Consider the following 18,028-nt stretch of genomic DNA (forward strand, 5'->3'; position numbering starts at 1 on the left):
GGTTATGCGGACTAAAACGCAGCCCGCTGCTTATTCAGTGCGCTGCCTGTGTTTAAAACAAACCCGTTGTCATGATTCAGAAGGTGCTGTATCATCATTGGGCCGCCTCCAAAAACATGCAACTTTGTACGCACGTGATTTTCGCCGTCCCGTGGTCAGAAGCCTCCACTGACCTTAAAGTTGGGCTGCGCAAAGCACCGCGCCACGGCGATCATCGAGGCGGTCAGCGGCCCGGAGACGCCGATAGTGGTCAGGAACTCGGAGATGTTCGGCGTCAGGCGGAAAGGAACCGGCCGGTTGGCGTCCAGGTCCCCCGTGGCGTCGTTGATGTCGAAGCGGAAGTAAGAGACGTTGAGCTTGCCCGTGTCCTGGGAAGCGCGGACGGTTAGAACAACATGTCAGCGGCGTTACGGAACCCGGCGTTGATGCTGATTGAGTCGTGCGGCAACCTTGAGAGCGCAACCTGAGCTGATAGAAACACTCGAGGAGAGGGCAGCCGACAAAACAAGCTGCAAGCTGTTATTGATCTGTCCTCTCAAACACAGTCACATGTCAAACTATCAGCGGCAGAACATTTATAATCCTCCTTCCACTCTCCCCCCTGCGCCTCGCCTGCCTGACTTAAATGTATACGTTTTCATCTTTAAGCCTGCATTTATAGGCAAGAAGACTTCTCCGCGAGCCGCCATTCTGGTCGTGATAAGCCCCCCTCCTGTACGAAAGGGCGAGTGGCTCTGACAACTTCACGGTGAAGCAATTCCCTGCAGCTTGTGCTCCCATTTCTCCTTCCAATCTCGCTACTTTCCCTCCCCTCTGCTCGTTTTTGCCTCCAGGCCCCTGCGGCGAGCCTTGTGGCAGGGGGCGGTCTCCAAGACCCCTGCAAGGAGGTTCTGGTCGGCCCGCGGACGGTGGTCAGGAGGCTAAATCAGCATACTAGTGACCAGTTCATTTGGAAAGGGCTGCTGGGAAATGAGATACGGTGCACAGCGCTGGACCGTTACCACATTTTGTTATGTTGTAGCCTCACTCTGAAATCGATGAAAATCATTCATTTTCTCCTCCAAACACCTCGCGGCAATGTGGAAAAATGTTTTTGGGGTGCTTGTTGCCAGTTTATTCGAAACAAAGTGATTTATTGATGCAACCTCTGGAGGAATTACATCCTCCTTTCAGTCTTTCTAAACACGACGCCACAAGCTTGCCGTATCAGAACTTTTGTCAGTTTTGCCAAATCCTCTTTGCATTACTGTTATAGTTTTTTTTCCCACATACGACAATTGATAAACACATTTATCTGGATATGTTTTTTTAAAAACATTTTTTTCCCCATACAGATGTGGCCGGCCAAAGCCTCACTGGGCTCGACGCTATGTAACACGAAGTTTAAGCAGGGCGGGGCAAAAATATGTGTCGGCGATGTACTGTCCTTGCAATCTCCAGCTTGCTGCGGCGCACACGCGCCGCATGCACTCTCCACACCGTAATCCCCCTGTGTCTAATGGGATCTGCCGAATGGAACAGACAGAGTGGGGGCTTAATACCAGCGCTTAGTTGCCCCGAGGAACGCCTGTCAGCAAAGGGCGATTAGGATCACAGGGGAGGGGCGGCTGACTGACACAATCATCTTTAATAATGACTTTGAAAAAGCTGGCAAAGGACCCCGGCGTGGGGACTGAGAAGCAGATGCGCTCAACGCACAAAGGCAGCCTCTTCAAATTGAAACATCTTTGATCGTCGCAGCGTGGAGGGACTCCATATAGCGTCGCGTCAAAACATCCGCTGCATTTAGAGCAGCTGCTTGAGAGACGTTCATGTGAATGTCACAAGGGGGGAGGAGAAGGATGACTCATAAAGACGCGAGTCGGGAAATGGTGATCTCAACGCATCTGGATGAGCGTGTGCCTTTATATTAAATTAAAGGTGCATGGAGCATACATGCCCTTGGGGGGGGGGGGGGGGTCGGCCTACCTACGCTTAGACTGGGTGACTAATCAATTTCACTGACTAATGTGTACATAGTGAACTGAAGCAAATCCCAGATGGGGGGAAAAAAAGAAAAACTTGTTTTCAATCATCTAATTCGCTTTTTTTTTAAGTGAAAAGAGGGGCAATATAGATTCGACGCGTGGCCCACCTGCGCTATCTGCAGCATCTCTGGGTTGAGCCGATTCAGGTGGAGCATGAACTCGGCCAGGCCGATGAGAGCCAGCTGGATGGTGAACATTTTCCGGAAGGTCCAGTAGTCGGTGGCGTTGGGGAAGGTGTGGAGGGCCCACTCCTTCAGCATGCTGCGGGGCACCATGTTGCCCTGCACCTCCTTCAGGATGTCTCGTAGGACCTGGTGGAGAAGAAACGGTTGCCTCATAAATGCCGCCGTTCATTTTGTCCGGAACGTAACGGTTCCGAGTGTCGTCGATACCTGATGGCTGGCCTGCGTGCCTCTGGCTTGCACGGTGGCCAGACGATCGTAATATCTGGAAATGGGGTTGTCGTGCTCGATGCCCTTCTTGGCACAACGCTGCTTGTAGATTTCTACCAGTGACAGAGATGAAGGGTTGTCCTCCACTAGCCGCATCTGAGGCGACACTGCCACCACTCTTGGTACTAAAATAGAAAAAGGAGGGGGGGGGGGGCGGTGCGGGGGCGAGATGAGAGGACTAAGTTGAGCTAAGTGGTGACATCAACTGTCAACTCTTCTGCAATGGCGAATCAAGAGTAGCGCTTTTAACTTATTCACTCCCAAAGACGTTTTTAAACGTCTTTTCAGACTTGGTCCAGAATTGGCTGGTACTGAATGAGTTTAATGCAGCCGAGCCCTGCAACTGAAATATTTTCGAGTTGACATCAGTCTCGACCAAGCAGGGCCAAAGATGGCTGCGGGTTTTCACCGCAGCAGTCAAAGCAAACAGACATTTCCATCTGCTGGTCACCCAATTCAAAACAATACGGGCCCGTGCCAGATTCGAGGAATTTGTTTGGGATCGGTGGCTGAATTTCCATCTCGTTACTTGACCCTTAAACAAACCAAACAAGTGCATAAATGGAGAGTAGGCAAACATCCGGGAGGAGGCAAACCACAAGGGGAATGGCGCGGGAGGACGCGGTGGGCATGAGAGGGAAGCCAAATGGCGTGTGGCGTGCGAAAGGCAGAAAGGGACGAAAAAAGAAAGTGGGCTGGCAGTGCGACAACAAAACGTACAACCCTTCCAATTTTTTTTCCCGGCATGATGTGGGTGTGCGATGATCGCCGATTGAAACGCTTCGGTGTGCTTCGTTCCACATTTGTGCTCGTTCCGCCGCCCTACCGGTGAAGAAGAGGTGTCTTTTGGTGGTCTCCTTCCTCTTCTCCAGACAAGGGTTGAGGAGTCGAAGGAGCTGTAGAACCCTCTCCTCGCGTCGAGACTCGGTCAGGCAGGCGTCGTTCATCACCAAATATGGGTAGATCTTGCCGTTGTGCCCTCGGATGTAGAGGCGTCTCGCTGCGGTATTGTGCTTCTGAACGATCTCCACTCTAGGCATGAACCTGAAGACCACATAATCGCATTTAGAGTTATGTTAAGAAAAAAAAAGTTCTGGAATGTGTCGTGGCGTTTTCCAGTGCCTGTCACCTGGCAATCTTGATGTAGTAGTGAGTCGGTTTGGGCATGAGAAACTCGCCAGGGATCTCCACCTCGGCGGTCTGAGCGGAGAAATTGCTGAGGAAGCGGCACTTCTCCTCGATGAGGAAGAACTTGGGCAGCTGCTTGGTCTTGGCCTCCAGGATCTTGATCCACTTCTTGAGCTTGGAGATCAGATTGTGGAGTTTCATGGAGCCCGGCACGCTAAAGTCAAAGTCTGGCAGGAGAGGATGACAAGCAATAAACAAGTCGTTCACCCCCACCAGGTGAACAGAAGAAGCAACAAACAATAACTAATGTGTTACTGACAAATGAATTCCGAGCAGAAGGCCTGAGTGACCTTGAGAAATGCAAAGCTTCCGGACTGCTCCACTGGAGCTGATCTCAGCTGGCATAAGTACAAGGGGCTGGAACAGTAGCGGGCAGCTCCCAGGTGAGCTTGTGCATGTGTGACCGTTAACCTTCCCTGTAGCTCAACACCCGCAGAGTAGTTCCCAAAAAAGCAAAAAAAATAAATAAAAAAAACGGGAGCCCTTTTGCACATACGCTTGTAAAGCCGAGAAAATACGAGTGAAATAGAAACCAAAAAAAAAAAAAACATTCTATGGGAATGTCACAGGGAGCCTGGCAGGCAGCAAAAGTCGCACTATTTGCTTCCGCAAGCTGAGACATCATGAAATCGCTGCCATGAAAAAAAAAATTAAGAAGAGTATTAAAGTATGAAACTGCTCTTTCGAATCGCTTTGCAGGCAGGATGTTTTGATGAGGTGTAATCAGCAACAATAAGCGAAGGGGGCGAGGGTGCAAAGCCCTTCTGGATATGAGGCTACGACAAGCGCTGAACACACACACACACACACACACACACACGCGCGCGAGCGCTATTCTCCTATTTCAGGGTTTGCCAGGAACAAATCCATGAAAACTGCGACCCTGTGCCATTTCAAAACCAGTTCAATTTCCCCAAGAGTGAGAACACCACTGTCCACATTTTTTTTAATGAGGCTTGGAAAAATAAAACGTTTTTTTTCGTATCGGCTCAATTTCCCTGTCCATCTGCCTCCAATTCGCCGAACCCCACAAGCAGCGGGAAAATTGAATCGTCGTAGAGAAATTGCGACCTGATGACAATTTAACGCCTTGAGGGGGAGTGCAACACACTGACAAAAAGAGAGAGACTCTTTCGAAGCTACAACGCAAGGCAATAAATATCCGATCTCTACCAGATCCAAACCGAGCTAGCACTAAAAGTTGTTACCAAGGGAAGATTCCGCTGACAAGCAGCAGAAGCATCAAGAAGCTCAGACAGTGGCAAGGGTGAGAAACCGAGTCTGCTTGCTCGATGACCGGCGCCCGTCTGATCCTGCCACAGCAGGGAGCCGAGAACGGCGCTCAAAATGAAAGCTTCAACGTGTCGCATTGGCAAACCGTCATTCCTTCCGTGATGTATCGTTTACATGGTATGAGGGCGAGAAACGGGTATGGGAGGGGCAAGAGGGGATCCTGCTTTCAAGCACTCGAGCTCCATCGACAAGTAACGGCGAAGCTGAGACTGAGTGACACTTGAAAATTGATACCTGGAGGGAAATGAAATTGTCATAGGAGCCACTCACAAATGTTCAGAGCCGTCGGTAGCAGGCGTAAAGCCGAATGCTTATCCCACACAAAAAGACATTTGCAATGGCAGAACACATAGAATTTGAATCAAATGAATGCATTTTTTTCCCCGCCTCCCTGAAAAACGCCCGTGACAAAAGTCTCCGCGACTAAAACAGCAACTCATGCAAATAGCATTTGCCATAATTGGATTTGAATGCCTCCCTGCTGCCAGATGTTATATATGCTCACATAAAGCCATATTTTCCGGCCCACAAACCCTGTGAAAAGCAAGTGAGCCACTAGCAGCGTGCGGGGGGAAACGGGAGCTTGGCTGCTCAGCCGCTCTGTAAACCCTTTTTGTTCCGCTTTGGCGAAGGGCTTGCGCCGCGGTGGGCCAATGCCGACACTTTGGCCGTGGGGACAGCTGGGTGGCGGCGGCGGTAGATGGGCTGGCGGTGAGGCGGGAGTGAGCCCCGATGACGTCTGGCCGCGTGAGCGCAGCTGGCACCGCGACATCTGGTGAGATTTATCACCACGGCGCTTCGCCGCGAGCATGGCGCATCATTGTTTGCGTTGTTCATTCAGTCGGCCCGTGCGCCGCCGCTGTGCTTTTGCACGCTAACGCCAACGCACCTGTCCCCTTCTCAGGCTCACTTTCTCACGGTTTTCCATTTTGTATCTTCGATTGTTACGGCTTACGTACCGTCCTCCAAACTGTTTATTCTTCTACCGCTGAGCTACATGACTGTCCCATTACACAATCATGGCTCAGGTCAGACCGCATAAACAAAAGGCACGTACAGATAAACACGTTCCATTTTTTTCCCCATTGCAAAGGTCAGTGTGATGTAAACTTTGCAGCCTTGCAATCAGAGAGTTTATTCAAAATTAATCTCGAGCTCTTGATGCATTTGACTTTTGGCACTCACACTGTTCTCTCCCCACGTGTGTATAAATATCATTTCAAGAAGGCAAACGGCCATTGAACCTAACCTGTCGTGAACTGTCCCTTCATCTTCTGGAAGACCGGATCCTGGGCCGTGGCCTGGGCCCGACGAGCCAGCGATTCCGAGGCAGCGCTTGAGAACATTGTGGACACGTTGGAAACGTTCTCCAAGCCCACGCCAAAGGTGCTGACCAGCTTCTTGACAAAGTTGAGCGTGTGTGGTGTGATCTTGGCATCGGACACTGCGCCACTTTTCTCAAAGGCCACAGAGTAGCACTTAGCCAGGCCCTGTTGGAGCTGCCTCAAAACCTGCAGGGACAAAAGAAATCCGTCTTTCTACAAAAATGTCAAGAGGGCCACCTCACCCCTTGTAAAAGAACAGGAAGCGATAAGAGACAACGACACGGATGAGCAACACATGCACAAGTAACCAGAAATGTTGTTCTCACCTCTTCATGCCAGTTCTCCCTGAACCACACCATCTGGTCCACGATTCCCTCCAGGGAGGAAAGGAGGGTGGGGTGTAGCTCGCGCTGCATGTGCATGATTCGGCTGCACCGCCACATTGGGGCTGTGGCCCTGATGGGTCCTGGGTCCGAGGCCCCTGAGTGAGACTGGGACCCCACTGAAGCGGGCTGCTGTTGCCCTGATGCATCTAAGTTGAAAGCATTTAAGCATAAGCATACAAATCTCGAGAATCTCATCATTTACAACACCGGTTTGTGTTCAGATATCCTTTGCTTAAAATGCCCTAAAACTCCAATGCTAACTTTGCGAGCCCATCTATGGTATTTTGAATTGTGTGTTAGCATTAAGCTAGTGGACTTTTGCAGGATGAAAATGTATGTTTTAAACTTGAACGGGAATGATAAAAAACATGTTCACACAGGCACTTGGCCTCTTTTTCTGAAGAACCGATCACTATTTGCCAAACTGCCGCTTGTTGTGAAGTTCGCCGGCACCATCAAACATTCGTAAATCGAACTGTTGCTCGCAACGGCTCGTATAGAAATCAGCATGTATTGTATTGTATCTTGAAAAACTCTGAAGAGTCCGGCCACTGTTAAGTCGAGGTACCACAGAATGAATACTTCAAAAGAAACTGTTCAATGTTTTATCGAGAGAAAAAAACGGTGCCCTTACCACTCTTGTAGCGCTCCCTTTGCTCAATCTTGAGTGTCAGGTAAAGGGTACGAATGGGGAAGTAGACAGCCTGGGGGTAAACCCGTCCCACCTGGTGGATAAAAAGAGGGTCACGTATTAGATTTCAAAGCCTCCCCCACTCACTTCAGCAATAGTGACGGTGTGTGTGTGTGTGTGTGTGTGTGTGTGTGTGTGTGTGTGTGTGCTTTTGCCAAGAGAGAGATCACACTGATACATCCAGCCTGCCCCTGCTGTAAGAGGGCGAGTGTGAGAAGCTGCGCGTCAGGGGAGTTGGGATGCAAAACTGAATGTGAAATGTGAATGTGATGAAATTGACCTTTTTCTAGAAAGGTCGCCGACAACATTGGGTAAGCTAAATATGTGGAGTCAGGACATGTCAGGTTTCAAATTAAAAGCGCTGAGCAAATAATCGATGTTAGTGATTATTTCCAGTTTGTCAGGATGATTAATTTGAAATGTATTTTACAGTCGTGCTTCAAGCTCGTCCCCGCTGACGTGCAACAAAATGGCTGCAAAAAAATGTTGTCATTTTACAAAAGCAGCGAGTGTCTCCAAAGTGGTGATTCGTGATTTAAATTCATGCTAAGAAAAAGAGACCACGAGTAGAATTTAGTCAGTCCTACTAAAAATAAAGCAAATTCACCACAAAGTCGAAACTAGCTTCAAATTGAAGTCCACATCGGAGTCCATACGAATGACCGGTTGAAGGTATATGCCGAAAACTAGCAAGACAAAACAGAAATATGATCAATCTCTCTTTTTTTTCGAAATAGCAAGAGGGCAACGATGCAGAATGAGAGGAAGAGCAAAATCGAGGTGACATCTAAAGAGCAGCATTAAAGATGAAAGAGCAACGTCGGAAAAGGAAGTACAGATCAGCACGCTAATGGGAAGTACAGACTTATTCTACTTGGGTGAAGCCAAGGTGGGCAGAGGGGGGAAAGGGTGACCGGCTGACAAGAAGGGGAGTTTGGGAGCCTTAAAAAGGTTGCCAGCTGAAATTCTCTGTTCACTTCTGATTCATCTTGCCATCTGCCCTTCCACAGGCGCGTTTCGCCTCACCTTCATCAATTTTTCAACATGCGTTTTTCAAACATCCCGCCGCCAAGGAAAAAAAAAATCTAAATAATTCAGAAAAATGACAGGAGGCGAACCCGGCCATGCGTGATAACAGGATTCGCTCGTGACATCAAAAGCTGTCAAGTTCGCCGCTTTCACCTTTTTCCTCATCGGTCATTACAGAGTGGTCGCATCATCATCAGCTAAAAGATAAGAGAGCATCGCTTGCTGCTTTTGGCTTAACGTGACAAACCCGCCTCCTGATGATCCTCTTTAAATCACGCAGAAAAAAAAAATACTCCATTAAGAACGCAAATGAGTCCTCGCATTAATTACTTACGCTGTTCCTGCCGCGTGGATACATCCAATGGTAACTTTATCATCAGTGTGCAAATAGTTTAAAATCCGATTGGCTGGGGTCTAGTGAAAGCCAATAAATGGGTGTCAAAGTGGAAGTGTGAGTGAGAGGGAGACCTAAATGCTCAATTTGGTAAACAGAATGCGTTTGAGTGTGTGTGTGTGTGTGTAAACGTTCATTTAAACTAAATGGTTACCAAGCAAAGACTGAAAATTATTAATCCCATCCATCCGTCCATGCTCCCAAACTGCCCATCCTCGAACCAGACTCATTATTAACCTCTTACTTTCACCAAGAATGCTGTCCAAAGGATCATAAAAACGAAACGGTTGTGGGATATACGCACCTGGCTTATTAAATTGAGCAGAGGTTTGCCCTCGGAACCAACCAAGCAGGTCAGCAGCTGTGGTATCCACGCCAGCCACTGGATGGGCGGGACTCCAATGCAGTACTTGTCCACTGCATTTGCCAGGGTGTCCTTGTCATCAAAACTCAGGAGCCACAGGACCTACGAATCAAGTGGAAGAAGGTTCAGATGAATGTGACAACAACAGAAGATGAAAAGGTCATTTAGTGACAACCAAAAGTAGTGTGTGTGAGCATTTCAGTGGTGAATTTGAGAGGTAATACTGAAAGATGTCCCCGGTGGCCTCTCATAGAATGCATCTACCGGTACGTGAAAATATTCCATATAACGCAAAGTAGTCAGAGTGGTGTCAGACTGCTGCATCACTTGCTCTACACAGCAGTAGGGAGGGATCGCAGAGTGAGGCGAAGATCCTTCTGGCTGATCTTCGCAGCCATAAATGATGAGACGACGTCGGCGGCAATTTCTGTGCTGTGCCTCATTATGGTGAAGATATGACTGAAACCCCGTTCACATTTCCGACCAGGTTACAGATTGCACATAATTGCTAGTAATGACTGGCCGACTGGCTGCATCCATCAGAGTGAAGCATTGGCGGCGAGGGTGGTGGTGGGGGGTCACCAGAACAACATCACAATTGCCTTTGAAGCTAGAAGCAGCCACGTGAAGGCGCCGCAATGAATGTTGCTGAAGTGTGTCTGTTTAAGTCGGCGCAATACTTGTTAGCAAGGGGTCCGTCTCATTACCTCCCACATAGGGTTTGCTCGACTGGCGAGTGTGATTGCATTAGTCTGACTCTTTGAAAAAAAAAAGAGTCCGCCCAAGCAGGAGAGGTGGGGAGATTGGAGTGTCGGGGGAGGCCATTAGACCGTCAGCGTCCGTGTAAGAGGATTCCACTCCACCATTGATCTGCCGTGGGAACCCATCCACAGCGACTGCCGCTTGGACTGCGAGCAATCAAATTACGACTGAGGCTGAGGGTGGAATAAAATGTGTTTGGGCCCATCAGAACCAATAATGAATGGGCTGGATGGGGTCTGGAGACGAGGGAATTAACTCTGACCCTATTTGAGGGGGGTGGGGGGGGGGGGGGTCTAATGGAGAGAGGCACTACTGCAGGTGCAGAGGCATGGCTGCTCACGCTCATATAGACTCATAAATCGACAAGCCCAAGGCGCGACTACCATCGGAGTAAATCTGAGCCTCCATGAACTAAGTATAATCATTCAGATGTGAAGGTTGCTAATGCATAGACATATCAACATTTATTACTGATGGAAGAAATAATGCTCCACCCCAATTTAGATGACTTTTCGGAATCATTTCTAGTATTTCATCACAAAGCACAAGTGTGGGTCCTTGGGTCCTCCTCAAGAGCTACACTTTTAGAAAACTTTGAAGAAAAAAGTTGGACTAACACCGCAACCATAAATGATCATGAAAACATTCTCTCACCTTTGCAAGGTACTTGCGAGATTTGCTCTCGTTTTGGTGGCGACAAGCGTGGAGGTAGCAGGTAATCGCCGAGACTCCTAAGTGGAGCTGCCGATCCTTCACAAAGATGTTCTCAAGATAGTCACCCCACATGGCCCAGGCCTTCACCAAGACATCGTGCATCTGCACAGCGGCGGAAAAGGCCTTGTTGGCCTCTTCTGACCTGCCACAAGAGGTAGAAAGAAGCCTGAGAAACTAAATGCGGTGGAGGTTCTCGTGGTCTGGGTACAAATGAGCCTACAGATGACATATTCAGAAACATGAATCCCACATCGGCAAGAATTTAACATACTGACATCGATTTGCCGTCGTCTTTAAAACCCATTTACGCCATTGTTGGCATTTAACCCAGAATGAATTCATGTCACCCAGGGTTTCGGAGTTTTGTTATAATTCGAGTTGACCTCACCGATACCATCCGGCAAAGATCAATGTATTTAGTGCTGGGTGAAATAGGGGCTCCAAATCTTCCGATTTTATCTGAAATGACTGTGAAGGCAATCTATATCTGTGTATAAATGCATTAACCATGAAGAGCATTGCTTGAGCTTCGAGAAACCTGCAGGGTTTTTTTTTTCTTACTTATCTCGGTCCCCCAATCTCGTAGCCCCACTCTCCAGCTCTGCAACTTCAGTGTTGCATGCTTAAGGCTAAAATAGGTAAATGGTGACAGCAGCCCCGACTGTGCCATTTACGCTGACGAGGGTATTCATTTTGAGTCATCAGCGGTTTGCGTCACACCGCGCGGCTTCTAACCACTTGGCATGTGGCCTGAATCCCGTTTCCACATTTCAACGTTGGGAGGCAAATGAGAGGACGTTATCCTGCCGTCGAAACAGACAGCCCAGTCGATGAAAGGCGTGGGAGTAGAGCATCCCCGAGTACTTTTCCCACTCATATGCAACAAAATGTCTCCCAAGCCAATCAATTAAAAATGTGTGATTATGAAAGGCATTTTGGCATGCGATTAAGAAACGGGAGCTTGATTGCTATGGGAGTCAGAGCCAAACACCCTCAAGTCATGGACTCGCCTCTGTCACTTTACTCGGATTTAACTACATTGAAATGTTTCTACCAGCTAGCTCAGCAGAAGCCCCCGGAACCCACCACACTGTCAAATATTTGACTCCCCCAAATCTTTTAGCACACGTTCCAATCACACGAAGCTCCTTCCACCCAGACCCACCATTGCTGTTAATTCTCCCCCAGTTAAGAAAAACTTTGTGATTGCAATAAACCCTGCTGAGGTGGAGGCACGTTTTGCTGATCGCAGAGATTCTTGAAAATTGCCTCTGGTTAATTATTGAGCTGCGTATACGTTTAATAAGGCTTCCTTAATTTGTCTTTCCCCCCTCAGGATGTCACGTCAAAGATGACGAGGCGGTGGGGCGAACGGCCATGTTGCTCTACAGGCGAGCCCTGCAGCTGAGCAACAAAACTGCACTTGCAGCTGTCAGAACAATGACGCAGATGTATAATAACATCCCGAATAGAGTGTTTGCTTCGACATTCGGGGGCAAGGCTTGAGGCGAAAAGAAAAATATAATGAGATGGTTTGATGCTAACATGGCAGCTAAGACAATTCATGAATCGTCAAAAGATGAGGATGGTCGAAGTGGGTGCGGCGGGTGCAAACTTGTCATCCGTACTTATTGATCTGAGCCAGGAACATGCCCTTCAGGGCGTAGAACTCGGCAGTCATTTCCTTGGTGAAGTACTTCAGGTTGGTGGACTCGATCACCTCTAAACCCTGACGCACAGGAAACAGAGGCTTATTTTTTGACACATTAAAAAAAAAAGTGAAAAAAAAAGCATCTAAAGGAAGATGCCAATCTGTCCGGGAGTGGAGCAGAATCACAACTGATCATTAAGACGCAAGGCAAGTGAGCTTCTATTGCAGCGGAGCCTCTGATTAGTTGTCCCCAAATGCGCCGCAGTGACAAATGAGTCGCAGGCAGAGAGCAGAGGAGAAAAGTGCGGGCAAGAAGAAGATTTGGAGGGGAGAAATAGAGAGGCGGGTTTCTTCTGCCACTTTTAATGGCCTGTGGTGCACTGAACCACTTCTATTCATCAGAGCACTCCGTGGGCTTAAAGCGTAATCCCTTGACATACCTTTGATTCCAAATCTCGGTGTTATCACGTGTCGCCAAAAAGGCTACCACAAACAAACATGTCCAGCCATTTTTTTAAATTAAAATTTGGGCTCAGGACTATTGGCAGGAAGGCGGCGACAACTAAGAATTCGATATCGCTATGGAGGACAAAGAGACATTTGCAGTCGTGTATTTGTCATTTTCCCCTAACAGATTATTCAGCTTCGCCGCCGCTCGGAGCAGTAAATTTGCTACGTGATCAAATGTCAGCTCAATGGCAACTACGCACTAAACCGAATTAAATTTGAATGATTTGAATTGGAGTGGACCAGTTGCTGTGGTTCGAGCACACAATTACCATACATTGCTCCGATCAAATATTTCACAAGATAGCTGCTGGAGTTTGTTTTCGATGCCGCTCCTTGTGCATGTAAATTGACTTTCCCCTCCGAGGGACAATAACATAATCTCCCTCCTCCTGTAATATTAAAACACTTCAGAGGTTAAACTAAGCGTAGCGTCGCCAGAATAAGTTTTCACTTGCGGCGAATGTCATCATATTGACATAAAAACAAAGAAGGGAGGAGAAAAATCACATACGAGGCTGAAAACTCATTTGCAATACAGATGGCACGCGGTGTTTAAATATGCATGTTATTTCAAGTCAAAAGCTTCCAACTTCTCACCTGCATGCACTCATTCTTGCCCATGACGCCAGCCAGCTGTAAATAGCATTTGACCTGCTGTCTGATCTTCTGGAAGCAGTCAACAATGGGCACCGTCGGGATAGTGTGGATACGACTGAGGATATCCAGTGCCACATTCACTAAACCCTGTGAGCCGGGAAAAAGATAACATTGAAGATAACGTCAAAGATGGGGCGGAAAAAAATTATAGTGACAGCTCTGATGGCGGTACCGAACTCAGAGTACATTTTTGACTCACCTGTTTGCGTCCAATCTTGCCGTACTGAATGATGGCAGATGCTGAGGCGTGAACTCCCAACATGGCGTTGTTGTTGTTCGGATCATGCTGTGTATTCGTCTCATATGCTGTCACGATGGCTACGGACAGAGGTAGAAAACACTCATATAAATGGTGTCTGTATTTATTACACAGGTGCACATCGCTGAAGAGGAGCGTGATGCACTGGGGACATGAAAATATCGCACGGCAAATGGGGCATGGCAATGGATTTCATCAAGAAAATTCAATCTCACTCCCGCACAAGTTTCCAGGCTGCCGTGTATAAATGAAGTGGATTTTATTGGCGGTATGGAACCAGATCTATTTTGGAAATAGAGTTGATGCGAGTGGACATAAAACCCATGCGCATGCCACAGTAGAGGGGTTAAGAACTGGCGGTACCTACAGAAATGATGCAGTGTCGTACGACACAACAGGAAAAAGACGACCGTGGACACCGTTGAGAGTCATACCTTGGTAGTGATGCTGGCGCCACATGAAAATGCTGCTCCAGTGGGACAGGTCATCGGAAACAATGGGAAGTCGGTTCCTCCACGTTTTCACCACCGTCTTCATGTCATGGAGGCTGGTGTTGCGGCCCAGGTTTGTCGGCTGCAGCCCCGCGTTGATTTGGGCCGCTTCTTGCAACTCGATGATCTGCTGCGCCGCCTGCGGTAGGGGGTAAAAAAGGGAGTTAAAAGTCTCACTGCAAAGCTTTGTCTTAAGTGAGCGTGACCATTTTTGATAAATAAATAAATACACACACACACACAACTGTGCCAAGGTTGCAATATAATAAGAACTTTTATAATTAAAAAAAAAAAAAAAACACGCCCAGTAAGAACTTTGACGTAAAGAGTTGCTCTCTTTTCTGCCTTTGAGAAGGCTAGATATAGAACTGAAAGATGCTGAGGGTGATGCCAGCATGACAAAAGGCGAGACTTGATGAGTGTGGAGCTGAAAGTAAGAGGTGGAAAGATAGTGTTGGGGACGTGATGATGAAACGGGCAAGCACAAAAGATCGTGATGGGAAGGTGAAGTGATAATGGAACCTCCCACCCCCACAAAAACCATTGTGAGTGAAAAAAAATGTTGTTTTGTAAAGAAAAAACTGAAGTTTTCCTTCTTGGGTTAATTAACTAGGGGAAAAAAAATCCTTGACAATACTGTGAAATTTGCAATCAATTCCTCACCAGTCTTGTACTGAACAGGATAAACAACATCCAGGAGCAGTTCAAGGACATACGCTGGACATCCATTAGGGCTCATTTTTATTTCAACGCTACACCTCCGTTCATGTGGTGCGATGACGGGCCTGCCCGAGAAGCATGTTTATGTAATTTATAACGAAGCCCTAAGTGACACAACACGTGTCAAAATGATGGCAGTGAAGATGGGGTTATGCAACACAGCCGTGGGGGTAAGCGCAAACAAACATGGGCTCCAGTTGAGGATTACAATTTGGCATTCTCTTCTAGAAAAAGAATATTAAAAGAATGAATACGTTGATGGCAGTTAAAGTCAAACGAATAAGCAAAATTTGGCATTGCATTCTGTGAAAAGAAGCCTCATTGATTGGCCCAAGGCTACTCTGCGAACATATAATCAATCACTCCACTACGACGACTCATCAATCAATATTAGCGGCCCGGCTCTCCCGATCAATGGAGTGGGTGATCATCCATTGATTGTCAGACGCCACTTGGGAGGCAAGATTTGATGATAATTTGCCTTTGGAGCCTTTCTGTACTTGCCGAGTCTGGCTTTGGCATTCCCCCCGAGAAGCTCGCGGAGTTGTGCAAGTGGGACGAAAAAGTTTGGAATGGAGATTGACAGCTGGCTGCGAGGTTGCCTGGAGAGGAATTAAATAGCTTGTTTTCCCTTAGCGAGAACAGCAACTGGATTGCACTCACGCAAGAACACGCGTGCACATTGCACACACAACCAAAATAAACTCAGCAACATGTTTTTTTTTCTTCACAACTATCATATAATATCAGCTGATGGCCCATTTCTGACCTTCATTGGGACCACGCTATTCATCATGTAAATGTAATTTTGCCCAAGGTATTTAATCAAACGCTATCGTATGGCAGGGAAGTAATTACCGCTAAACTAACTCTTCTCCCCTCCTTTTCCCTTCTCGCAGCGTTTCAGGCCCGTCGTCCTTAAACCCCATCGCCCTGTTTTCTCTTCTTCACCCATCCTCCCCCTTTTCATCTTTTCTCCTGTCTATTTTAATCTCTTGTGGAGGAACTAAAGAGGCTTAGAGGGCCCCCTCACCACCCGCCGCCATGCCGCCCCATCATCTATTCATCTAACTCAATTTTACAAAATGGAAGGAGGAGAGGAGATAGAGGCCGTTATCAGCATTACTTAACAACGCGCCGTCTCAAGGCGACTGATGGTCTCTCGACATGCATCGTTCAGTGCTCGGCACGGTAAACTGATTCTTGCTGGCTTTCGCGCATCAGTCTGTTAGATTGATGAAAACGCACACAAACGGCGCAGTTATGAATATGTACCTGGAGCAGCGGCGTGTGCACGTGCGAAACGATATGAGGCAACCGTCTCCACTCCCGGATGGCGAGGCTGGACGCCATCTCCACCAGTCTCTCGATGAAGTTGAGCTGCTGTTCCTCCGGGTGGCAGATGGCCAGGTAACCACGGTGCATGTTCACCTTCCAGGCCATTTCCTTGGGGCAACTCAACTCCACCTAGAAATCAATCAGGCACGATGCAATTTAAGGCATTCCATTTGCCTTCACTTGACTTCGATTGATTGCGAAGACATTTTTGTGGCGATTCATGATTTTGTTGCCCACTTTTTTTTTTTTAAAGCGGTTGAAATCTTCGGGTCTATTGGTAGGCAAAACTGCAGTCTAAATTTAAAAGTAAAAATGGAAAAGGGGCAATTCAGTCACCATTTTGTACTAAACCATAACATGGCTCCCACTTCATATTGTATGATGATGGTGCCTTGGGACTTTTGTACTTTAGAACTAATCAACCTGGGTTTGATGAAATTGCTGAGTTGATCGGTACAAAACAAATAGCAACCCCCAGGGAGCCTTCAAAGTCAAACCTGTGTTTCACATTTGGAAGAGAAAACAAATGAAGACTATGAAGATAACTGTCGTGGTTGAAAAGGGCGAGGGGGAGTGAGGAAGCACGGGTGTGTATTTGCATTAGCTCTTGAGAAAATTACTGTGATTGGTCAGAGCAGTTATCGGGGGTGACGCTTGATGAATGTCCCGGAGACAGGGACGGCCTTATCAAGAGCCGGCTTTAATTGAAAGCCGGGCCATTTGGATTCCGCTTCTGAGCTCGCGAGCAAAGCCTCGCTTCCTCTCCACCATCATAAAACAAATCAGCCCGCAGCAGATGCCGGGGTAATTATTCACACACGAGATGTCGTAAATATTAGAGGCTAACGGAGCGAGGAAGAGGTACGCTAGGGAGGGACGCAGTGGGCGAAGAGTAGGTAAACAGATGAGCAAGTAACTAAGTCAAAATTACAATCGGTAACGGAGCAAGGAAGGAATTGCGCAAGTAGAAGGTGATGGAGTGGAATTGGTGTCGCCATCCAGACAATTTAATTAGGTGTCACCTTAAGACACGGCGGCTCAATGGATTGGTTCCAAGTCTCCTTGAAAGAGCAAAGAAGGATTATTTGTTATATGTCCGCCACAATCCCGCACGTTACCATCCGTCTATGCTTCCTCTTAGCAAACACACGGCCAATAAATTAAGAAGCCGCAAAGCTGCCCTTCCACAAGCTCCGGCTCTCTTATACACCCTAGAGGTCACGCAGCGACCGGACGCTCTAATATCAAGTTACTCCCTCACATCGACATAAGGTCTTGGCGGGATATCAAACATTGCACTCAATTTCGGGAATAAAATGAAAAAAAAGTGGAATTGAGTCTCCGGGTTCAAAAGCTGAAGGTTCCACACCACCGGTGATGTTCTTGGTGGGGATTTTTGATTAGGCTTGCCCATCCCTGCCATTTTCCGTCAGGCTTTTTACGGTTAGCGCGCAGTTTCAGAGCGGGCGTATGGGGTGTGTGTGTGTGTGTGTGTGTGTGTGTGTGGATGTGAAGGTGTGCAGACTCGCGTGAGCTAATTTGACATAACTGTACTCCTCACCTGCACCAGAGCCTCCTTCATGGCAGCCCAATTAGAAACCCTCCAAGCACATTCCAGCACTAAATAAGGGTTGGAATGGGCTTTAGATTGGCCATATTCCGTCAAGGGCTCCCACTGGTTCAATTCCTTCGAACAGCTGGACACGTAGCAAACAAAAATAAATAAGTGTTGACTCAAAACAGTTGGTGCCTCACAATCCAAATAAAATGTTAAATA

The 18,028-nt window shown here is 47.6% G+C and overlaps 1 protein-coding gene across 3 annotated transcripts in view; it reads right to left on the minus strand.

Annotated features, from left to right (window-relative positions):
• The window catches only part of trrap (transformation/transcription domain-associated protein), a 51,363-nt gene that overhangs the window by 1,176 nt on the left and 32,159 nt on the right, over window positions 1-18,028 (minus strand). For 2 of the 3 annotated variants that reach the window (XM_052072686.1, XM_052072685.1), the window contains 16 exons: window positions 17,813-17,948; window positions 16,189-16,380; window positions 14,137-14,332; window positions 13,643-13,761; window positions 13,384-13,530; window positions 12,254-12,354; window positions 10,566-10,767; window positions 9,090-9,251; window positions 7,306-7,396; window positions 6,612-6,817; window positions 6,210-6,471; window positions 3,609-3,834; window positions 3,306-3,523; window positions 2,420-2,604; window positions 2,135-2,338; window positions 174-368 (listed from right to left, as the gene is read on the minus strand). In XM_052072686.1, the coding sequence (XP_051928646.1) occupies window positions 174-368; window positions 2,135-2,338; window positions 2,420-2,604; window positions 3,306-3,523; window positions 3,609-3,834; window positions 6,210-6,471; window positions 6,612-6,817; window positions 7,306-7,396; window positions 9,090-9,251; window positions 10,566-10,767; window positions 12,254-12,354; window positions 13,384-13,530; window positions 13,643-13,761; window positions 14,137-14,332; window positions 16,189-16,380; window positions 17,813-17,948 (2,842 nt within the window). The other variant, XM_052072688.1, reaches the window with a different exon arrangement.

The sequence above is a fragment of the Hippocampus zosterae genome, chromosome 7, assembly GCF_025434085.1.
Source record: "Hippocampus zosterae strain Florida chromosome 7, ASM2543408v3, whole genome shotgun sequence".
NCBI lineage: Eukaryota > Metazoa > Chordata > Actinopteri > Syngnathiformes > Syngnathidae > Hippocampus > Hippocampus zosterae.